The 24,397-nt window shown below is 40.5% G+C and overlaps 1 protein-coding gene across 2 annotated transcripts in view; it reads right to left on the bottom strand.

Annotated features, from left to right (window-relative positions):
* RALGAPB (Ral GTPase activating protein, beta subunit (non-catalytic)) overlaps window positions 1–23,336 on the bottom strand; it is a 47,423-nt gene extending 24,087 nt beyond the window's left edge. For both annotated transcript variants that reach the window (XM_010020327.1, XM_010020328.1), the window contains exons 1-14: window positions 23,154–23,336; window positions 22,345–22,547; window positions 18,561–18,724; window positions 17,735–17,921; window positions 15,336–15,467; window positions 14,020–14,198; window positions 12,217–12,365; window positions 11,886–12,102; window positions 5,810–6,011; window positions 4,285–4,452; window positions 3,088–3,202; window positions 2,704–2,851; window positions 1,105–1,169; window positions 808–940 (exon numbers count right to left, since the gene is read on the bottom strand). In XM_010020327.1, the coding sequence (XP_010018629.1) occupies window positions 808–940; window positions 1,105–1,169; window positions 2,704–2,851; window positions 3,088–3,202; window positions 4,285–4,452; window positions 5,810–6,011; window positions 11,886–12,102; window positions 12,217–12,365; window positions 14,020–14,198; window positions 15,336–15,467; window positions 17,735–17,921; window positions 18,561–18,724; window positions 22,345–22,547; window positions 23,154–23,336 (2,245 nt within the window). The remainder of the gene's footprint in view (window positions 1–807; window positions 941–1,104; window positions 1,170–2,703; window positions 2,852–3,087; window positions 3,203–4,284; window positions 4,453–5,809; window positions 6,012–11,885; window positions 12,103–12,216; window positions 12,366–14,019; window positions 14,199–15,335; window positions 15,468–17,734; window positions 17,922–18,560; window positions 18,725–22,344; window positions 22,548–23,153) is intronic.
* Window positions 23,337–24,397: the final 1,061 nt, after the last annotated feature.

The following is a 24,397-nucleotide window of genomic DNA, read 5'->3' as shown; positions in this document are numbered from 1 at the left end:
GAATCCCTAGAATACACTAAAGTGTATGCCTGCTGATCTCCCTCTTCTCAGTTATAAAGCTAGAGAAATACACCACAACCAAACCAGTCTTGGTTGGTGAGAACAAAGTTGTCAGCCTAGGTTACAACATAACAAAGGTGACCTGTTCTCACATTTACTTGGTCAACATCAGTTAAATTGCTAAAGACCAAAGAAGCAAATGAAATTCCAGGATCTCAACATTCGGGCAGAGCTTACCACACATTTATAACATGGATGTTACTACAAAGATCCAAAAATGCACAGTACAAGCCATAGCAAACTGAAGTTAATTACTGAATTCTCTTGTTATAACAGATGACACATCACAAGCATTTTGCTTACTTGCTCTAGAAAAACAGAAGTTCCTCAAATGCTCTTTAAATATAGGTTTAAGAAAAAGTGCTGCAAAAGTCAGGTGTTTGGAATACTACCAAAATGATTGAAACATGTTATTTATACCTGGTGTACATTCATCCCATTGCTGTTCATGAAAACTAAATATCTTGAAAATACAAGCTTAAGTAAAGCAGTTTGCAAACACCTTTTTCATAAGCTTTTATATTTACATGTTTTTAAAATGTTAACAAAATTCTTTAGTAGGATTAAAACCCAACCACTTAAGGGGCACATATGAGCACAAACTGGCAATAGACAAAGGGGCTCTCCACCCTGGGTTCATACCACCCATGCACATTAATGTATTAGCCAGAACTAGGAACAGGAAAAAAACCCAAACCATCACCCTGGCATGTAAGGGCAGAGTGTTTTCAGAAGAGCCTTCCTTACCATAATCTCTTAGAAGGGCCTGTGCTGGTCTCTCGCTATCTGGTGTTGTGGGCTCTGTACTGCCTCCACTTGCAGTGCTAATGCCACTGTTAGTACGACTGTGACTTTTGAAGAGGTTATTTTCACCACCATTCTGCAAATTGAAAGTGAGTTTTGAGAGATGAGAAGATTTTTCTGAGGAGAGATGTTCTCAGATACAAGGGAGAAAAAAAAGTGATCAAGATGCTAACTGAGCACATTACAACAGCAGGTAAGTAATGCATTCTTTTGGTTATTTCATAAACCAAAAATACTTACCGTTTCCATCTGACAGCCAATGGCTTCTAACAGTGCTGAATCCTGAACAATATTTAACATTGCACCTGAAGAATCAGAGATAAGAAGGTAACTAAAGACTGCAGTAGAATATTTGCTGCTAAAATTTACAAAGTGCTGAAGATCTAACATACAGGATTGCCATCCTTGTTCATAAAAACTCTGTGTAAGATTCTTATAAAACATGGGATTTGCTTCAGGCTTAGCCATTTGAAGCAGATGAGAGCTGAGGTAGAGTGCTTTCAGCTATTTTAAAAATGCTTTGAACATAGGCCTTTCAAGTTCCTCAGTTCAGAAGGATTTTGGTTTCACAGACGGGTTGATATCGTTCCTTGACTGATACCGTTCCTTGTCTCCTATCAGGCTACGCTCATTTAAAAACTCAGGTTATATTTAAGGACATCTACTTATTCTGTGAATATAAGAACAGTATTTGTTAGATAACCAAGTGCTGAAGTGAGCTGTGTAGTGCAAAGCCACCTCCAGGGTTACACAGTGCTGGCCTTGTCTAAGTTCTTGCCTGGCACCAAGAGACTCCCTTCCCCAGTCTGGCCATTAGGATCACTCTGAAACCATAAATACCTTCCTTCATCCCTTCACCAGCCCTGGTCCCAAAGCATTCTTCCAGCTATTCCCTTCTAGTCTTCCACTAGTAAAAGAACTATTTCAGTCACTGCAAAGAAACTTCTCAAAAGTCTTTGCAGACTGTATTTGTTTCCCTTCACTTCTTTCACCATGCCATTTTCTTGCCCTCCCCTATTAATCAGGTAGGGTCTCCATATCCCAGAACAAGGCAGACATCTCCCATTGCAGTATAAATCTGTTCCCTTTTTAACCAGACAAAAGGAAAGTGGTATTGTAACTACTGAAGGACAAGAACAGCATTACGTGGAAAAAGGCACTTCCAAAGAGAGAAAAATAAGGGGAGGGGGGAGAATAAAAGACAAGTATATTTTTGCCTTAAAATATATTTAGCCTCACAGATTATGCACTATTCAAGTTTTCGGCTTCTACTTACTTTCTGAGTATTCATAATAATAATAATACACTCATTACCTCAAAGGAAAGTTTGGTGCCAAACCACAGTGCCTCTCCAGACTCTGTGCCAAAGCTGTTCTCTGAGGATTTACACAGCGCTAAACAAATGTCATCTGTATTTTGCCAGTGCTGGACCACTGGTCACTCAGTTATTCAGTTTGTTTCTAGGCATAAGCATGCCAAAACCTAAAATGTTCCCTGTAACCCATTAGTCAAGAATCCTTCTCACTCAATATTAAACTAACATTTTTTTCTATTTCTATTCCTATTTCTGACTGACTTTTCCTGCTAGAATGTCCTTCACTTCCACCTCTATTTTTCAAGTTCTTTTCTACATTTGTAAAGGGAGAGATTACTTTAACAAAAATCTGAGGCTTTTCAAGATGTTTTCATCATATGAGAGAGATTATACAGATGACAGCCTGCCAGGAATTCCACCTTTTTTCTTGCATAGCAACACATGACTAATAACCCATATTATTCCAGGACAGATTAAGACAGACACTTCTATAACACAGTTAATAAATACAAAGTTGAAATAACCTAGGATCATTTGAGTGTTGTTGGGATCTGTTTCCGTTTGCAAAGCTCCTATAAGTATATTCACAAGCCTCAGCTTCAAGGAAAGGAAGGTTACTGGCTTATCGTATGCCGAGCTGTCATCATTGCTGAATTTCCCTTCCAGGACAACCTGAAGGAAAAAAATACATGTATTTCATTATCAATTAGAGATCTCACCAGCATGGTATTGGTTTCAAAAGTCAGTATTGACAGCACACTTGTAATAGTCTTACTGCTACAGACTTACTATGAGAGTTTCACTGCTAAACAGAAGACCAAACACAACCCACAGGTCACCCAACTCCCACCCCAAAACAACCAGGAAAACAGAAGTGGAAATGCAAAACTAAGTATTAAGTTTACTACCTCAGACTTTATGGTTCCAAAATGATGAGGGAGAGGCAAGAGAGACAGCAAGATGTTAATCGAAGCTCTTCTTAGCTCTGTGGGGTTTACATAGATTTTAAACTTTGAGAGTTCTCTGCAAATCAAAGCATTGCACAGTTAATCAACTTTTCACAGGAATCTGGAGCCAAAACTAATTAAGTTAAAATTAAACATACAGCCACCTTGTGGTCTTAAATAATTTGCAGTAAATAATGTAGCTATTTCTTTCTAGGCTCAAGGTTCTTATTTCTTTTTTAAGCTGCAGCAGTAACACAATGAATTCATGAAGGAAGCATCACTTGCTAAGGATTCTGTAGCCCATATAAAGGCAATGAGCTGATGGAAGTATCATTTGTATACTGCATCTTCAAATCAGGAAGTTTTAGTCATGAGCCTCCACTGGCTTATTACAACTGAAACCCACCCAGGCTCATCAGAGATCCTCAAAATATGCTCACATGCATTCTGCATAAAACACAACCTGCTTAGCAAAGAGCTATTCTCAGTAGCCACCAGCAAATTCTTCTACTTACAAGACCTATCCAAAAGAAGCAGTGGCTCAGATTTAAAGCCAGAAGATAAATATTTCATGCATGAATTCAAAGTGAAATGCAGTACCAAGACACAAAACATACGCTGAAGAACGCATGCACAGAGTAGTATTAAACTACTTAGCAAGATGTCCAGAAATCTATACAGCTGTGCAAATGATGTATCTTTTGTTTTAAGAACCTACTCCACTTTCACCAGCCAGTCTAAATAATCAATTTTTCTATTTAATGATGTGTAAGATTACCCTCTTAATGAATTCACTGCAGCAACAGCCACTAATAGATACCCTGTGAAATTTTACTTAAAAATCAGTAGATTTTCAATATATTTGAGCTAAATCACTCATTTTCCCTATTCTTGCAGATACTGCTTTCCATAATGGAATATCTAGCTAACACAACGCACATATTTCATGTAAAATAAGTACTATTGCTTTAAAGACAATTGCATTACATAAAATAGAAAATTGGAGCTTATGAAGTGTATTATTATCACCATCAAATACATACACACTACAGGGCCCACATTGCAGAGTTCTTCCAGTGAGAACTACTGACAGAAACCCCTGAAGATAAAGCACTTCCCCACATTTCTGATGATGTTTATATGGAAATAGCAATTTACCTGTCAGGTAAAATAGTTTCAAGAGCCGAAATGAAATAGGGAACCACGACATCGATCCCTTTCAGGTCACAGCAGAACAAAGGAGGGGAGTTTAGAATAACACTGGCAAGAACGGGGTGGCAAACGAAATCTGCTATCTGCAAACCCTGAATTAAAAGCATGTAAAATCTGACAAAGAAAGATAAGATTAAATTATTTGCACATAAGAAGCATCAGCATCTCACATGAACATGAATGTGCAGCCACTATTTGATCTTTTCTATATAAAATAGTTCAAAGTCAGAGCTAGGAAATGTTTCTATGAGCATCCCCCCAAGATACTTCAGCACAGGCAAACACACTAACGAGCTTAACAAAAACCCCTCACACATCACATGTATTTCATGTGAAAAGCCAGTGTAGCAGTTTTACTGAAAGCTCTAACTTGTTGCTACACAGACTGGGAGCTGTGCAAATACCACCTGGATGGTTACTAACAGCACTTGGACCACGTGCTCTCCCACTACTCCCTTCCCCACGTAAAATCAAGGTCTCACTCCCATCCTTAACTCCCCAACACAAGAAAAATACTGTGAAATCTTTGGTGGGGGGAATGGGACAGGAAACACTGATCTACAGTTTGGAAAATGAGACCAATCATAACCATCAAAACCAGTTCAAATGAAAAAGCTGGGGGCAGGAACCTAGCTGGCCATCATCCTGAGCAGTTAGTTTCTTTTGCAGTTTCTTGTTAGAGAATACTTATATCCCCTTTATTCTGTTTTTTCAAAAGGCTTGCAAACACAGAGGAATCTGACTGAGTGGGTACAAGAAACACAAACTATCTATAAAAGAAACACTACAGCACGTACGAAATAAAACAGTTCAGTCTGCCAGGAAATTTTGATGTCATCTGGGACTAATATACCTGAACAGTTTGAGACAATCATGATTTGAAGGTGATTCTCTGCCTCTAGCTTTTGCTATTACACTTTTAAACAAAAATTTGGGAAAAAGGTACACTATGATAGGCAAGATTGCCTTATTTTATGAGAAATAAAACTGAGATGTCGTTGAGAACCCAACTGTTTCAAAAAGGGGAATACTAGAGCATTTCTACATTGAAAGAAAAAAAACCTCCCACCACAAACATTCTATCCCAGTGTTGTGATGACAAGGTAGCACCCTTCATAGTCTAATAAAGTATACAACATCTTATGTCTGCCCACTGATTTTTTTCCATCAGCATTCAGTGACAAAGAAAAAGAAGAATACAAGAAGCATAAAAATATCAAAACGAGGATGTCCCTTCCAGCTGGGAGGCATTTTGGAGGACTTCCCTTCAACTGGAACTGGAAGAACACCCAATGAAAACCAGCCCCATGAGAAGACTAGGTCTAGCAAGGGATCCCCACCTACAGCATCTGAAGGCTAACCAAGGTTTTTGAATTGGCAACCCAGGATTTAGTCAGCAATTGAACACTATTCACTGTGAATTTGCACCATAAAGTTAAACCAACAAAGCAACTGGAAGACAGGTTAGTACCGGGATAGGTAAGCTGGTAATATTTCCTCCCCAGTCTTCTTGCTACAAAATATCCTACACAGTGTCCCGCATGCCTCTGCCCTTCCTGCTTCATAGTTGTCTGGGAATTCACTCGCGTCAAACATGGGGTTGGAAGCCATTGTGTCTGTGGACATTTGAGATCCTTTCCGGCGGAACTCCACGCTAGCTTGAGTTGCTATAGCTGGGAAGAGAAAAAACAGTGTTTCACTGTGTTTGTTAACACATAGAAAAGGCTCATGGGATCCTGGACACAAAGATCAAGTCAAATTTAGTAGTTATCATGAAGCTGTTAGTTCACTGCATTTGAGCCAGTGCCTCTGTTTAGAAAGTATCTGTGGGTGTAACTAACTTTTTGTCTTTGTAAGGATGACAACTGACCTTTGTATTCTAGAGCCTATTCCAACTTCCTCCTGGGAAGAGTACACTTCTATCCAATATTAGCTTCCTACTCTCTCTGAAGGACAAGGATCTTCCCTCACCTAGTTCTTATCTCCAGGAAACTGAAGTACCATCTTGCCTTGCTGCCTTAAAACACTGAAGAACATTTACATGGTGATACTACTGACACTTCCAAGCAAGTGCTTGATTTTCAGCTGGCCAAGTTATGCTGCTCTGAACATCAAGATGCTTGGATCCAATTTTGTTTTGTAAACATACTTGTTAAAAATAAACACATTATAGGGACTCATTTCAGAAGGAGCAGTTTGCTGAATCCCACTCTCCTGATTTGGCCCATCTCCTCACATGACCACTGAAATAGCCAAATGAATTTGAGGCGAGGCAGTCTCCAGATGGCCTTTGCCAGGGATGCTGGCCCTCTCTTTCTTCCTGTCCCACAACAGGCTCCACAAAGCCTCCTGGGAGCCCACTGTTATCTACATGGGACATGGTGCTGCCAGCCCAAGCCAGTTAAATTCACATCTTTCTAGTGAGATTCCTGGTCTCCTTTTCATGCATCAGTATCACATGCATATGACACAGGAGGCTACTCGATCTGCTGGCTTCCTTCTGTTGCCTTTCTTCCAGGATGACAACAACAACCAGGTATACTGCTCTCAGTGTCATCTTTTGTTTTCCCCCCATTTTTTCCCATGGACAACTTCACTCTTGGGTTACTAATGGCAGGAAGAGCACGTTCCTTCTTGTTTTTGGCTAAGACTATATTGATTGTCAAACTTTTACAAACTACAAAACCAAACGGTAGATAATGTTTGCTCCTAAAAGAATCAGGCCAATGTAGTTCTACCAGTAGCAAAGGTCTTCCTCTGTCTCAAGCCTCACACACTGAGGAACATCCAGTTCCCAATCAGTCTTGCAAACAAGTGCACATTAACACTTCGACTTGTTAGCTTATGGTTAGGGGTTTTGTTTGTTTGTTTTTAAAGAAAACATCCTAATGACAAGTGTCTGCTCTCATTTTTTGTCTTTAAATTCATTGTTTAACCTACTGTTACCTTACAAATTTTCATGACATAAGTAGCAAATAAGTACAAATCTTTATGTATCTTCCCATGAGCCATTTTTTGTCCTGTATAAGCTATCCAGCAATATATTGTAGTTGGAAAAAAACACTACATGCACAATGCATACAAATCAAACACTAGGTCTGTAAAATAAGCTTTAAGTAAAAAAAACATGGTTAGTGCAAAGTCCTGAAACTCATGACATGATCACAGACTAAAGTACAGAAAAGATGGGACTGATTCAGGCAGATTAATTTGCTTTTGCCAACAATCCTCCCCATTCAAAAACACACACAAAAAAAATTACTTGTCTTTTTCCAAGTAAAAGTGCAAAAGCTACAAGAGACAATGGGAATGAATTTACAAATAAAATATGGGATAATGGAAAAAGAAAAGCATGACCGCAATTAAGGAAAAGCTACTGGTTCCTACTTACAAGATTTATAAGAAAGAAGAATTTGGATAAAAGATGCTGCAAGATAATAGAAATAAAATGGAAACAAATCAAAGGACAGCAGTAGTTATAAAATACTTTTAAGATGGTGAAATCGTAATATAAGTTAAGAAGCTTTTAGCTTTTTTAAAAAATAGATTAAAAGCTTTATGATACAGCAAGCTCGTTAAACACATAGGAAATTGGCATTCAGGTCCAAAATTATGGTTTTGAAAGTACCATGCAAAACAATGAACAAAAAGTTACAAAATACTAATAAGGTTTAGAGCTGTTCACACCAATGTACATCAGTTCCTCAAACAGATGCATTAACCCTTCCCAGCTCAAGTACACTTCCGTATGCTGCACTGTACCTGGAGTACACACCAGGTTATCCTAAGGCTCTGTGATTTGGGGTACAATGTCTTGTAGGGGGAAGGTTACTTACCTGCAGAGTCTCCTCACAGCAATACTCCTGCTTCCAAACCATAAGTTCCTGAAGGTATTACAGCTCTGGCTTCCCTAAGCCAAGCTGCTATCAACCAGTATACCTGAGCACGCCTCCCCTGACCACCAGCCCAAACAACAACCTTCCAAAGCAGAAATAAAGGCAGAGCAATACCAAAAATACCAACACCTCAAAACCAATCTCCAGAGAAAGGAAAGAGGAAAGACTCCAGTAGCCAGGGACCAGGAGAGAATGCCACCATCTTGTAAGAGTGGCTGCTGTGAATGTGCAGGGTCAGATCAAGATGTGTGACCAAGTCTCTCAGCGATGCTCAAAGACATCCCTAATCAGGGCTTCTTGAAGTTTGCTCCTAGAGCTCCAGAAACATTCTTTAGGCTCTTAGTATTGATGACAGTAGGGCCAGAAGAGGTGAGGGTAAAACTATACCCACTGCCAACAGTACCAGCAACCCGCCTAGGCCAAGCTCCCTCAGCTGCTATAAACCACACCACTGGCAGGCTCACGACCATCTGCTTTTGGTACAAGGATTAAGAGTGAGGCCACCAGATTGGAAGATTCAGTTCCTAAAATGCAAAGCAGGGTCAAGTAGAGCCAGTTTGGCTACCCTTCTACCCATCCAGGTATTTTTCATCTCAGAACTCCAAAAAGCTGCACATTTTTTCCACCAGTCATTTTTCCTGACTTCCTTCCTGGAGGTTAAAGAGTTCAAGAAGTAAGATATGTGAAACTCCAGCACAAGGAAAAAGCAAGAATAGAGAGGTACTCATTCACACTGGCCTTGATTAGCTGCTCCTTGCTTCCTAAAGCTCATCAAAAAGACTTGTGTCTTAAGATGGGAGAAGGATGATGTGCTGGTCCCTGTGAATCAGCAGGGTTGATTTCAAAGAATTGAACTAAATTCTGAACTAGAACATGAGACTGCAGCTTGTCTGCAGCATTACTTGTTAAGCACTCGCATGTAGCTCATGAATACTTCTTTAAAAATCATGTCATATGAGTTCTCATTGAGAATGAGATATAACAGTAGAGGAGTAAGAAACACACACTAGAAAAAGGAGCATTCCAGAAAGGCATCCCAAGGCAGGAGATCTCTCTCTGCAGGACCAAGGAGCAATCTATTTCCAAAGTGGTCCTCAGTCCTACAGCCAGGCACAGAACAGAGAAATCATACTGGAGAACTCTGAGAGAAGAAATCCTGAACTGCAGCATTGAAACAAACTGAATATTAGAAGGGTTTAAAGCTGTTGAGATCTTACACAGCTGCAGTCCTACTACAGAAAAATAGTGAGTGTGGGCCAGTGGAAGACAATACTACATAGCAAAGCTGATTCTAAGTGCAGACACTTCCCAAACATAAAATATTTAAAGCATCCATAAAAATAATAGTGCTTCCTGAAGCTAATGCGAAGGTTATCAACAGCAGTATCAAACATGGTAAGAATATTCAAGCTACTGGCAAAAAGCTTTACTGTACCAGGCTACAAAGGGTAGCAGATGGCCCATGATACACAGGTACAGCAAACGTGCTGCCAAAAAGCAGCAGCTTTATTTTTGGCCTAAGGGTTAGGGACTGTGGCACCTAACTGTCCTCTGCTGCCCTCTTTCTGCAAGCCACATCTCAAGTGGGTTAACACAAGCAGAGGCTGGCAGATGGGCACAAATGCAGGTCTGATAATTACTGATGGGCCCCACTTGTGTGACAGAGGGGGACCAGAGCACACAACCCTCCTGAGCCACCTCATTCAGCCTCATTCAGGCTTTGTGAATTAAACTCACAGAAGCTTTTCAGTTTGGACTTAAACCTGATTTCAAAGACACTGATACTTTGAGTCAACAAAAACCACAGGAGCCATTTACAAATCTTGCTTCATTTTCCCGCCTAAAGCAGGGATGGTGCAAAAGGATTTATCCAAAAGGATAAATCAGGCAATCAGATTTTGGTGTCTTTGGAAACTCTGTAGAGAGTTTCAGCAATATGGGTTTATCTTCATTTTGTTCTCCTTACAGCCTACCATGGCATTCTGTGACCAGTACTTTACACAGTGGGAAGAATGCATTTGGCATCCTGGGAAGGCAGAAAAGGTTTCACTAAATTCCCTAAGTTAATTCTGTCTTCCAAATAGCAAGAAAAGGACATAATACAGGGTTTTCTGGGTCTCCACCACCAATTGCCTCAGGTCCACTGCACCTAATAAATGGTAGATCCTGTGACATGCAAAGACTGGTCTCACCAGGGACAGATCTGAACAGGGTGGAGGAGGAAGAGAATCAAGTAATTTCTAAATAGGTGTTTCTAGTGTTCATAAAGCTATTAAGTCCCTCTCTAGCAACATGACCATTTTCTGACTGCTGTTAGGTAGGTATACATGACTATAAGGCCCTGGAATCCATTCAAGGAAGTCAATCACTTTGATTTAGGATAACTGTACTTCTGCTACAGTCACACCATCTGTTTACAGCTGACACTGTTGCATAAGCAGCATCTCTGCTGAGATCCTTTTCAGGTTAAGCACTTCAATAAAATTGCTCAAGATACAGGTTATGTCAAAATTAAAATGATCCAGTCAAATCTGAAAAGCATTAATACAGAAACACATTAGGAGCCCATGCAACTGAACACAGCATCAAATGATGCCTTACTCCTTCCTAAGTGCAGCTATTGCTCTAGTAATGTATCATGGGCTTTTTACAGAGGGACTTGAACCTCCTACCACAGAAATCCACAACTGAACACTTTCAGAAATGATGTCATCCATACCTAAAAATACCTTTAACAGATACCAAATCCTAAATCCATCGCCTCCACACAGGGATTTGTGACACAATAAACAAGGAAGATCATTGGTTAAACTGCTGCTGTCAAGTCCCACGGTAAACCCAACTCACTAAAACATCTTCCACCTATTACTTTTAGGCCAGCAAGCTCCAGATAGATAGATAGATAATCGATCTCTCAGAAGAGTTTAGCAGACATTCAAAACACTACATGAAGACCAGGAAAGACGCAAGGAGTGAGAAAGTTTATTCTTTTCTGAATATTTATTATTACCCAAAGGAAGAATGCTAAAACCTCTCTTTGAACAGAGCACTACTTCTGCTATCAGATCTCAAAATACCTAACCTCTAAAGCTGAGCAAAGCATAGGAGACACAAATAAATGTAGCAGTCAAAGACTGAAGACCACCAACGTATCAAGTCATATATGGGAACACGTAGCAACCGCCACTGAAAAGCAGCGGCTTCACCTGCTACTTTAAGGACTTCTGTTTTCCTAACACTCTCCAACACCCAGAAATACCACTTTGTGCAGTACTGATGTTTGACAATTTTTCAAATATTGAAGACTCTCTATAAAAGTTGCTATTACTCAGAGATACTAAAACAGATTTCAAATTAGGCAGTGGCTCTTACCGCATCATTTCCTTCACTTAATAAGATTTCCCCACTAGCATGCTCAGTAATGCCATGCTTGTCAGAGCACGAGTGTCTAATAGCAAAAAGTGATTTTAGATTTAAAAGCCCCCAAACACCTGCTTCAGCTAATAGCAGGTGCTGGCTCAGCTGGGAGGGGTTAACCACACTACAGCACTTCAGACGATTTTGGTTTGGATGATGCATATGTTAATCTTGCAGGTAGGAAATGTCAGTAAAACAAGGAAAAAAGTGTGTCTATTTTTCAGTGATATTTACCAGTCATGCTGCTGTCTCTGTTTATTCCATTATGAAGTTTACAGTGAACAAATGCTGCATCAAATAACCACGATCCAAAGAGGTTCAAGATGCTGTTAACCTTTGGCCTGCGAGGAGCTGGTAGTGGCCGTGGCTCAGAACTTGTCTGGTTTGGGCTAGACAGTGGAGAAGTAGAGGAGGGTTGGTGCTGCACTTTTGAAGTATGTGCAGTAGTTACCTATTTGAACAGAAGAACACACAGATCAGCTCCTAGAAGCAAGGAAATTACTTCCTCTATCAGAAGAAACTACCAGAAGGGGCAGATGCTTAAATACAGAACAGGGAACCTTACAGTGCTGGTTTTCATCGTTGCTTTATTCACAGTCACTGCCCGATGCCTTCGGTTGTGGGGTGGAGTGGTGTTGATAGCAGTGTTCTGGGGCATGCTCAGCCTATTTACTGGCGTGGGTGGTGCACTATCAGACCGGGGTCGTGAAATGCCTGTAGGTCAAGAAATGAAGCAGGTTTTCAGCAAGAATTCCATAGGCTCATATGGAGCAGCCCAGTTAGTAAGCATCTGGGCCCTCTGTAAACAGACCAGTTTTCATCCCTGCTCCCCAAACCAGCAGCAGTAAGAAAAACATTTTTCCCCTTTTACTATTAGCAGCAATAAATGCACAAGGAAAAGAAACCCCTGCTTACATGTGATAAGCAAATGATTAAAAACTACCAAAGAATCCCACACTTTAAGAATGTCAGTCTAAAAGCAGACAAGAGGGGAAGGGGCAAAGTTCATCTGCCAAACTCAAGTCAACAGCTCACTCCTGCCAAAATCCAGGTGCCTCCCACCTTTGTTCTTTCACAAGAAAAGATCCCAAGCTCTCTTCCAAAACCCCTCTAAGACATCTGACCCTTCAAAGACATCCCAGCTCACTAAATTGAGCTGAAACCTATCCATCACATAGTTTTCTGTTTATTTTGTGCTTGCTGAACAGTCAACCACTAAGTCAGTACAAGACATGGGGTAAGAAAACAGAGCAAGCTGTCATTTTTCTGTCAGGACATTAGATCAGTTTTTACTCAGCCTCAGGCAAATACTCAAGGTGTATAAAGCTATCTTCCCAGTCAGAATAAGAAGCAAAATCTTAAGTGACAAATACCACTTCTTCCCATTGTAATGAATACCATCACCTTCACATCCTATTTGAAAAATGACATGTGGAATTGCAGTGTGCTTGAAGATCTGACACAGATTTTTTTGACCATGTTACTTAAGGCACCCAAGTACTTTTACAGAATAACTAAAACTCCTGCTAAACCAGTAGTGTCGCACAGCCAGTTTTGTTTCTGAACACAGTTTACATGTCTGCTCAAGTCTTCTGCAGCTTCACATCAGCTCACACTTCTGGCAGACGACTACATTTGTTTGCATGCATTTAAGCAATAGAAGCAGTAGGAGACAGGCAGCTCTTTAGAGTTTACAATAGCACGTTTTCTCTGAAGAATTCTAATAAGCCTGAATCATACAAAGAACAATGCTTTAGATTTCAGGTGCTATACAGAGTTACCTAAAACTTATCAGCCAGCACTTACATCTACTTTACCTTTCAGTCAAATCTGAGCTGCTCACTTACCAGCAGACACAAAGAAACACAGCTTCTCAGCATTATTAGTCACCCACTAATCATAAAGTGGAACTGGCACTTTTGAGTATAAAGATCTGAAGATGACAGTCAAAATTCAGTAGCTTATAAAAAACAGGCACTGCACTGTGCTGTTGCTACAAAGTTCATAAACAAAGTGGTCAGTGCTCACAAGAAGCTAAAAGCTTAACATTTGCATTGGTGATTAGACAAAAAGAGAAAGCAGCCTTACTCGGGGAAGAGATGGCTGGCTTTATTTTAGACTTCAATTTATTTGTTTGTTTTGCATTTGAAACTAAGGCCACCTACAATTTCATGCATTCAAACATTATTACTGAGTACACAGATGAGCATTTAAAAGTGAACTGAGGCCCCTTCCCTATCAATTCCAGGACATACTTGCAAATGATAAACTGTTATGGCTGTATTTATGGAGAAGACAGATTTAAAAGAGATAACAACATGATTAAGTTACTATTCCTAGCTGTCCACAGGTAGGACAAAAGCATTACCTAGGAACGCATCCACTAAACAGCTGATCCCACGCATGGCACGGAAGAATATTTGAGGCAGATGTTTAAGGCAGGGGTACTGATTCAGTTCTTGAGTCATCCCACTCACATTCAGAAACTGCTCCTGAAATTTGGGGGTAGAGCTAATAATGGCTGGGTTACTCAAATCCACAGGATTACTGCACACAAAAAGAGCAAAATATGTTTCAGTCAGTTTAAGATCAGCTGTTAGGATTTTAAACACACTTAAAATGTAACAGTTTAAGGCATTTAAATACCACCACCACCAAACAGTATCAAACATTTTTAGCTTTGACTCCATCACAGGAAGTCAATTTCACTTCCTGGGTTAGTAGTACTTTATTGTTTTCATTTCAAACATTACCCAGATACATGTAAGAATGTTATTAAGATCCAATGAACCAGAGCATATGCTTAGAACAGAATAATCCCACTGTTGCAGTAATATTATTTATGACTTCTTTTGAATCCAGTTTAAGAGGCCCTTACATTGTTAAAATTATTCTCAAATTATTATTAGCAATGACTTTACTATTACCAGTGACAAGAAAGGGAATGGGATGTATAGTTTAAGCAATTTTTCCTGTTACAAATCCTGTAACAGCAATTCTGGATTTGAAGAGTACAGTACTTGTGACATTACTATCACAAATGAAGAAAAAGAACAAATTTCTGATAAGACTTAGATTTTAAACAGTCTCATGTTTCTCTATCTTTAATTAATAGAAGTTTTATGTACATCGTTTAATATTCCAGCCATTCAGAAAATGAATGCAACGCCATTCCCAAGAACTATAAAACCCAAGCATGCCACTTGGTTCTGTTGTGCATTTAAGGAAGAGTATCATGGATGTTAAAATTACCTGTATAGCCTTCTTCACAAAACCAAAGAGATAGACCCTTTTTAAAAATAATCTTTTGTAAGTTAAATATAACACTCTAGAGAATAAATGGGAACACTTTCTATCTCTGGGAGCTATTGTTCTGCTTTTCCTGTTTGCTATCTCAGAGAAACAAAATTGTATTGAAGTCTTGCTTTTCAGATCCTTCAAAATGCCAAATAGCTAAAAACCTCTTAGTTAAACGAACCAGTTTACATTCTGAAAGAGTCAAAGAATTCAAAGGTGAACAGCACAACCCTGCCCTGAACTGCTGTAGGGCACTGGTATAACAGGGCTCTCACACTTTATTTATGTGCTCAATCTTAGCAATCTGCAGAGGCATTTTTCATTTGTCATGCAAACACATAGAGATGATGCAAGAACATGAACAATGGATGGCTGTAATTACAATACCTCAGCATATGTAAAAAGCGAAACCAAGTTTGTGCAACGCACTCATTATCCATTTCAGGAGGAATCAGACCAGCATCTTCATCGGGAATTTTAAATGGAGGAAAGGAAGGTCCATATGTAAAACGCAGCAATCTAGAAAGTAAGTCAGACAGATCCGTCGTTCAGTTAATACTCCTCAAATCAGCAGAGCATTTGAGCCTCAAAGGAATCGGCGATCCCCAGGTGGGCCCACAAGCAACAATGCAACATCCCGAGTTTTCCTAGGGCTCCCCACTTTATACAATCATTTAGTCCTCTTACAGCTTTGAAGGGTACGTGCCTTAGAGCCTGCCCAAAGGTCCAACCACATCAAAGAGTTGTGGAAGCCTAACACCCCACAGCAGCTCTCCCATCTGATTAGCCAGGGGCTTACCAGTTAGCACAGGCACACACATAACTGACAAGATGCTGCCTAAGAAGGGAGCAGGGAAAAAGAAAATGAAGAAGGAATTTAAGCTCTTATCCTCAAGGCTTTTTAGCTGAAGTCTCCAATGACATCAGCAAGTCACATTAGGTTACAGGTCTGATGAGTTACAATTTACACCACCGAGCAATACTTACTGCTGTCCTACAAGCAGCACAGGATTTGCAAGCCAGAGAGTAGCAAGCTCTCCAAGAAAGATGCACTGTGTTTTGCACAAGTTAACATAGTATTCTCTAAAAGGATGGAAGAGATCTGCGACACACTTTCCCAATACCCTAGCATTCCCAGAAATCAGTTTTTATCTTTCCCCAAGCTAAGCTCATTTGGAGCCTGCCCAAAGATCCAAACAAATCAAAAAGCTATGAGCTTAAAATACCACTGAACTTAAAGTTAACCTCAGAGGAGTTCAGCTTTCTTTGTATTAGGTGTAAACCAGCATTACTGAACAGCAGACTAAAACATTGCAGAAAACCTGCAGGTTACTATGCATCAACAGAAATAAGACTGTTAGTCAACAGTAGAAGCTAATGTGTGGGCACAGCGCATGGAGCAGAACACCAACGCATGTTTTGAGACAGAGCTGTTCTTTTCAGACCAGTGAATCATAAGATATTTTCTGTTATGCAACGCTGCATCTAATGAGCTAAAAATAGCTACAGAAATAGCGTGGGAAATACAGAGGACTTGCATTGCAGCTTTATTTCCCACAGGTTTAACAAGCAGCCCCATAACCTGGAAAAATCTGTCTGCACTCAGAATTTTGACAGGTAATTCAAAAGCAAAAGTCTTCAAGAGTTGAAATAAACCCTTGCAGAAAAGCATAGCATTGAATTTTTCATGTGCAGCCGTTTTAATACATCTTTGAACTTCTATAGAAATTATTATTGATGTCTCAGGAAAGCTGGGAGGAGGAGACTCAGACCCCTGTTCCCCATCAATTAATTAAGTTCTTTCCTCCAAGAGGCTGAGATTTGTCCCACAAAGACTTTACAAAAGGGGAAACAGCCTCAAGTTGCACCAGGGGAGGTTTAGATTGGGCATTAAGAAAAAATTCTTCACCAAAAGGGTTATCAAGCTTTGGAACAGGCTGCCCAGAGAAATGGTGGATTCACCATCCACATTTAAAAGTGCAGATATGGCACTTAGGGACACGGTGGACGTGGCAGTGCTGGGTTTATGAGTGGACTCAATGATCTTAAAGGTCTTTTCCAACCTAAATGATTCCATGATCCTCACTGTTCCCATGCCCAGCAAGGTTTGGTATAGCTCTCCTCTGATACTGTCTGGAGGAGAATGCCATTGCTCAGAGGAGAATCTGCAGCCCATCACATTCCTACTGCCAGGACACAAGTGCCAGGCAGCTATAGCATGGCTTCAGCTCCATATGGCAGGAGAGGCAGAGTCCAAGAGTCACCTCAAACACAGCAACATGCAGTAGTAGCAAGCACCTAATAGTTTTGGTGGTGACTGCCATTAAACATACAGTCTATAACGTGACACTAATATTCCTGACTTCATGGGACATGATGAAGAGTCACAGTGATGGAGACTAGTAAACACACACTGTAAAGTGCTAAATATCTGAGAGATGCTGAGATTACAGTGACAGAGAAGACCCAACTCAGATCTTCACTTGCAGAATGAAGACACACACACAAGTTGAACAGGGCTTTGAGCAACCTGGTCTAATGGAGGAAGTCCCGACTCATGGCAGCGGGGTCGGAACAGATGAGCTTTAAGGTCCCTTCCAACCCAAACCACTCTATGATTCTATGAACAGTAAAAGCCAAGAATACTAGACACAAGACCTCTCACTTTGATTTGCTCATTCACTTTTGGATTGCTGGTGCTCCACAAATAAGCAACTCCAGAGGAAAAACATGAATAACCATTATTACCCTCATACACATGTGTATGTCCATGGGATTTCTCCTACCTGGAAGTAAGGGCACAGATGACCTTGCTCCACTGCTCCACTACTGCAGGGTGATGTCGCCAGTTGGCCACCATCTCTTTGGCAGTTTTCCAGTAAGGTGGTGTTGGAAAGCACCGTGTACAAGCCAGTAACCACACCTCAAACAGCACACCAATTAGTTTTTCAGCCAGATTCTCAGCAATGCCACCTTAAAACAGAAACAAAGCATGCCTTCAGTGAGTCTGCAATCTAAGTAACTTCAAATATCTCCCCAGCAATATTTCAGTTTGAGTGTGTAAAGATTCTTAAGCTTTAGGGTTTTTTTTTTTCCATGTAAGAGGGATTCCCAATTGCTTCCTACAGCAAATTCACCTTTTCACAAGGCCAAACATAACACCCAGCTAAATACATGTGTCACTAAGGGACACTGGAAATTCCCTGGTCTTAGGCTGTCTTTCATTGCACTCTGTCTATACTGATGTCTTTTTTTAAATATTTATAAACTGACAATAAGATTTTCCAAATAGGCAGGTCAAACAAGAAGACACAGAAGGGTTCCAGTGAAACAAAGAGGGAACAATCCTCTGAAACCATTCACCAGGAACTGTTCCTGTACAAAGTCACTGTTCTGCAACAATATATTTAGGAAAACTCAGCTCCAAACCATTCAGTCTTTTCTGACAAAGCTTTACTTCAGAGTTGTGTAGCTGAATCAGGAGTGAGCTATGGTGCTTTGGTGGCTACTAAAAGCTTTTAGCAGCTTTCACCCCATCCCCCTGGCAGCTCAACATCAAGCAGAGCCAAAGGTTTTTCCAGTAATTGAAGCAAATGAAAGTTGAACATGAACCTTGCACAGTTGGAGCTGCTAGAAGAGTGTCATTGATCTGAAGAAGAAATAATAACAAAACCTCCCAGGTTTCTCTTGCCATAATTGTTGATTCATGAGCCAGTTTCTGGACAGCTTTCAAAACCTGCAAGCACAACCTGATCTGACTCGATCCTGGGTCTGGCCTGCAACAGAAGAAAACAACACTTGAGTCTCTAAACAACAACTATAAAGTGATGTGTACAATAATCTGAACTTTGAGCAATTACAAGAGGAAACATCAATATTATTGAACAAGAGCCGAGAATATGAGGTAATATGCTTCTATGCACCTTAACTCTGTCTCTACGTATCCAAACTCTGCCTTAATGAGTACAAGATGTACCACTAACATTCTCCTCCAGATGACAGAGAACTCACCACCATAAGGTGAACACATCCCATTATCTCAAGGGAATTTATCTTAGGCCAAACAATGAGAATGTGAGACATCACTATTACATACATAATTCAGAAGGAAAGTGGCAAAATTAGGAGAAAACATTGTTAGCAGACTAATGTAAATTCTTCCTAGTTTTCCTCTTGCTTCCAAATGTAGATCCAACTCTTATTCACAATTCCTTGGATTTAGGGGGGAAAAAATAGTATCTAGAAGAGGGTCATTGAATAGGAAAGTCAGACTAAAGGAAGAGGCGGTAAGTAAGGAAGAAAGGGAACAAGTTGATATTATCAAGGTCTTCCTTATAGTAACAACCAGCTCCACACTGCCACTGCTGAGTCACTCAACATGAAGTGCTGCAGAAGCAGCCCAAAGCAGCACACTCTCTTCCCATGAGTTAGTTTGGATGAGGCAGAACGGGTACAAAACAGTAACATGAAACATGCTGGACAGTATCTGAGGACACCAACAAACAAAACTGAGGAAGCCTGAAAGGGTAAAAGAAGAGAATACAAATTACAGTGGGCAATATACACAAGCTGCATTTCAACTTGTGCACTGCTTCATCCCTCCTACCACTTACTGAAGGGATGACAAAAGAAATCATAAAAATGCTACCTTCCACTGGACTACCAATTAGTATTTCCAGATTCTTCCAAATGCTTTCAGTGTGATATAACCCACAAGTCACACTACATGGCAAGTATCTCAAGAACATGCTGATCCATAGATAGAGATCTGCTGTTCTGAGACAGTAGGAGCTCGCATTGAGATTATTGTCAGACACCCTTTAAAAATACTATCAGCTGTTATCTTGATAGAATAAATGTTGCATTATAGTACTGGAAACAAGATTACAAAGACTAGGTAATATCTAATGCCAAACTGCAAACTAGTCACAGTTCAGGTCTTCAGTGCTAGATCCTAACAAATAGTCTCTAGAACAAAGCTTGAGACCAGTAAGCTCTGCCTTGGTCATAGCACTACTTTTATCCTAAGCAACAACAAAACATATACTTTAATATCCTTAATCTTGACAGACTTGAAGATTCAAAGCCTGTTTCAAGACTTGTTTCCCTAATAATTTAGGGAATCTGTGAGAAGGTGACTGACACACAGGAGCTCTATATGTAAGGTAATTATTGGGATACTTTGAGCTCATCAGGCAACTCTAAAGTTCCTCCTGTCCACAAAGCCAACTGAATGGCAAACTCTGGTTGCAGCATTTTGCAGATTCATGTCCAGATTTCTAGAGAGCTTGGCCTTTTGGTTCCCATTCCTTTGTAACAAGAATTGTTCTCATGATTTCATATGAGATGCAGAAGTTATGACAAAAAAAGCATCCATTACACTTGGACAGACACATGTTCCATGGTTTCTTAAGCAGTTCCAGACATTTTAGTTGCATGGAAGACCCTTGTACCCACACCTCAATCTCCTGGGGAGGGGAGGCAGGGAGAGAGTTCTCATGTTTTCTTCCTATGCTTCCAATAGTTTGTGGCACCAAAACCTTAGCTGACAGCAGTAACTACCACTACTGCTTCGGTAATTTGCAAGGCTTCCAGAGCATCACAGGGTTGTCAGAGACAGCCTGAGGGTTGCCTGGGGACTGTTCAAATACATCAGGAAAAGAAGTGCTCATTCCACTGGGCTGGGCAGGTCAGTGCAGGAGGGAGGGATGTGAGCACCCTCTCTCTACTCTGTCTAGCAGACAGAGGAAAGGCAGCTTGACTTGCCCATCTTTCACCGTTCTTATTTCTTGGCACCACGCTATTTCAAGGACTGTGCATGTAAACATTTGCTTCAGCTGAGCACTCAAACTGGAATGTTTTATACACACCTGCTTTGTATTTAGTGTATACATGTTCCTGAGATGCTATTTCAGTCAAACTGCCCACTTAAGGCTACTGCATTTCACACCTCAACTTTACATCTGAAACCCTCATCTCAACTCTGGGCCACCATTTTTAGGCAGACAAACCAACAGCTACATTGTTTCCAGGAAACCAGGATGAGGAAGGAAGCTATTTTAATCACAACCCTCCACAGGACATGAGCTTATAATAAAGGTTTAGTATTTTCAATACAAGAACAGGAGACTTTTCCAGGAAATAGCTCAACACATGTTGCTACAAGAGCTCCTGGGTAGGTTTTCTACAGGAGCCCACCAGCAACCTGTATCAATTGGGTAAAACCAGAAATTATTCTTTCCCTCCCCAGGCACGTAAAAATATGAGCCTTTGCTTTCACCCAAGCAAGGTGTGTACAGCCCAGTTCTGCATTTAATTTCCATTACAGAATGTATTCCTGTTGCTGGAGTGAATTCTGAACACAGCTCCCTGGAGGACAAAACATGAACTTTAAGTTTTCAGCCACGAAAAGTGTGTTTCAGATACATCTCAGAGGCTTTTGAAAGAAAAACAATAGAATAGTTATACTGGAGGAGAAAGGAAGAGAAGTATAGTGTTTAAAATAATGCTTTTCCAGCCCTGCCTATCTCTGGATATTAACTATTTTATTCGATACCAGTCAAATTCCTGTGCTGTCAACCACCCTGCACTGAGCTCCATCAATGAAGTTGGGAGATACGGGTGAAATGGCAGCTTGTGCCAACAGAAAAGAAATGTGGCTACTGAATTGCCTGCTACCATGGCCCCAGGTGTGAAAGCAGTGTAAGGATCATAACAACAACTATTTCATGGACTAGTGAAGGATTCAATTCTTTACTATGCCAAGGGAATAAAGATTCCCAGACAGTAGACTCTATTCTGCGTGTATTAAAGCTTAGAGACAACCTCCTGCAGAAGTCTAATCCAGAACTATGCTTTCATCAGGTTTGTGTTGTTGTCCTGACCATCCTTTAAGGGGAATTATAATGCCCTTTTCTCTACAAATCAAGAGCAATGACAACTAAGGCTAGGTGGTAGACTTTGAAGCAAGCAATAAAGAACAATGAACTCCTCTCTTCTGAATTTGTATCAGTTATTAACAAAGCCTTCAGCTAAAGTTAAATGATCCAAGTGCAGCAGAGCACTTTGAAGGCCACTTGCAGTGATACATTATTAATAGCGATAAAAGCAGATGATCTGGTATTTACAGACTACCCTAAACATTGATCTGCAGTAGTTTCAGACAGCTGATATTTAAGTACTGTTTCACAGGGCACCGTTAAATAATTTCCTCTTACTTATCCAATATGCGTGTTCAACAGTAGCAGGTAAACTTGTCATAACTGATAAACAAAGTATGTTTGAGCACCCTGACAATATAATTTTGTCCAAGACCTCAAAGCATGTGAACCTCAACATTACCATCCAAGGATGTTGAATTCCTGAGCCTCCTGAGTGTCCCAGCCCTAACACTCACCTCGGTACAAAGAGATTTTGGAGATGTTTGAGAATGCTTTGAACATAAAGGTTTGGTTCCTTAATAACTGGTAAAGGAATGGAGTCCTTAGGTAATACAAGAGCCATAATCCAATCTGTATATACATCGACACAGTATTTCACAGTATCGCCATCCAGAGGGAGGGTCAGTCCATAACAAACCACCTCCATAGTCCATTTTACCTAAACAAACACAAAGCAAAAGTTACTAAAAATAAGTATTAGCAGGTAAACAATGGTCAGAGCACATTGGTTCTACTTCAAAGTGACAGCAGTTATGCGGTATAGGCAATTCTATTTAACATATAGTGCAAGAAAACACCAAGTCATTAATTTGTATATCATGACATTATGAAGATTAAGAATAAATGGCAAATCACTCTAAATCTTGCATCTCAGTATAACCTGCAGAGAGAACTCTTCGGAATACACAAGAGCTGATGTAATGGAAGATTTTCAAATTCTAGTAAATACTTGTGCTATTCAAAGACTTCTTAAAAAGTCACATACTGTTGCTTCAAAAATTAAAGTAACTAGAAGGGCTTCGTGTGTGTTAACTGCTAAATCCCTTGGTCATTTTTCTTTCCTGGTTTGGTGTTTGGTGGGTTTTGGGTTGATTTTTATTACTTTAGCCTGTACAGTAGCTTAGATAAACACTAACTACTAGGTCGTGAAGTACACTGTTGCTATGAACTAGCTGTTAATAGAGTCCTTATTTAGATTACTAACCTAAAAATATAGCACACTCTAGCATGAAGGAAACTGTGCTCTGTAAGGAAATGCACTTACTTCTTTGTCTGTTTTTAGTAAACTCTCACTTCCAACAGATGATGTAATTAAAGCTTGTCCAAGAGGACGCACCACTGCGTTTGCCACTTCTCTCCCCACGTTTTCAGGATAGCTGTGAAGTACACTGGTATTCCCCTGATCATTTTGAATGACAAGATGCAAGGATCTCCACTCTGAGTACATAGTGCCTCTATGCTACAATCCAAACAACACCTGGGGGGCAAGGAAGGAAAAGAACACATAATTAGTAGAAATGTCTATGACACAAGTTACCAAAACTCAGGCTGTTTGCCATGATACGGACCCTTGTAAATTCAAGGTGCACATGTCCATGTCATACATTTGAAGACCTGGAAGAGATTCCAACAGCTGGCTTTCAACCTTAATGTGTTGTGGTGGGTTTTTGTTTTGTTTTTAAATACAGCTGTGTGCTTGGGGTTTGGGCTTTTTAACAAAAAGATAACAGTAAGTTTCAGTTAGGGAAACTAAGTGAAACTGTCTGCAGCAGCAGCAGGCTTTTGTACCCACTCACAGCAACATTACAACTGCCACTTGAACAGGCTAAGCCATGGAACCAGGACCAAACTATCTCCCTCTTCCTCCTCTCGCGCCAACGCCAGCAGTGTTTTATCAGCTATCTGAGCCAGCTGACCATGTGAATAATAAAACAAGGAAAACAGGGCTGGCACAGGGGAAAAGCAAGGAGTGTTCAACAGTCACAGCTTAGATCAGCTCAAGCTGTCACAAATGGCACCCTGAGGACCGTTTGCCAACTACACTTCAGTGGCACATTTTGGAAGCCAGTTACTTACACAGGAAATATTTTCAGTGCTTCCCTTAGACATTCTTTGGCCCAAAACCAAATAAGAAGCCAGGCCTGGAAATACATACACCTTCTTAGAGACAAGCCACCATTTAAACAGGTCTATGTATTTAGCTGACTCCACGAGTGTTTATTTACACCCAAAAGCCACGTAAAAAGCCTGATGATTCCCTTTAAGAGGCAGGAGGGAAAGTGAGGCAGCAAGCTCTTGGCTTTCCAAACTACGTCCTTCCTGGTCTGAGGCAGCAATCACGTGTGCTTATCTGACAGCAGATTAATCAGAGCAGCCACAGCCTGCAGGAAGCATATCCTCTCCATCCTTTGAGGCACTTTCTCTCCTCTGGGGGCCATGGCAGGGGCAATGTGTGTGCCACTGTGGTCAAAACCCTTAGCTTACAGGAAAACAATTCCAGGACACTAT

The sequence above is a fragment of the Nestor notabilis genome, unplaced genomic scaffold (genome assembly GCF_000696875.1).
Source record: "Nestor notabilis isolate BGI_N333 unplaced genomic scaffold, ASM69687v1 scaffold4678, whole genome shotgun sequence".
Lineage (NCBI taxonomy): Eukaryota > Metazoa > Chordata > Aves > Psittaciformes > Psittacidae > Nestor > Nestor notabilis.
The sequence above is the reverse complement of the archived record's forward strand: the minus strand, read 5'-3'. Positions and strand labels throughout refer to the sequence as shown.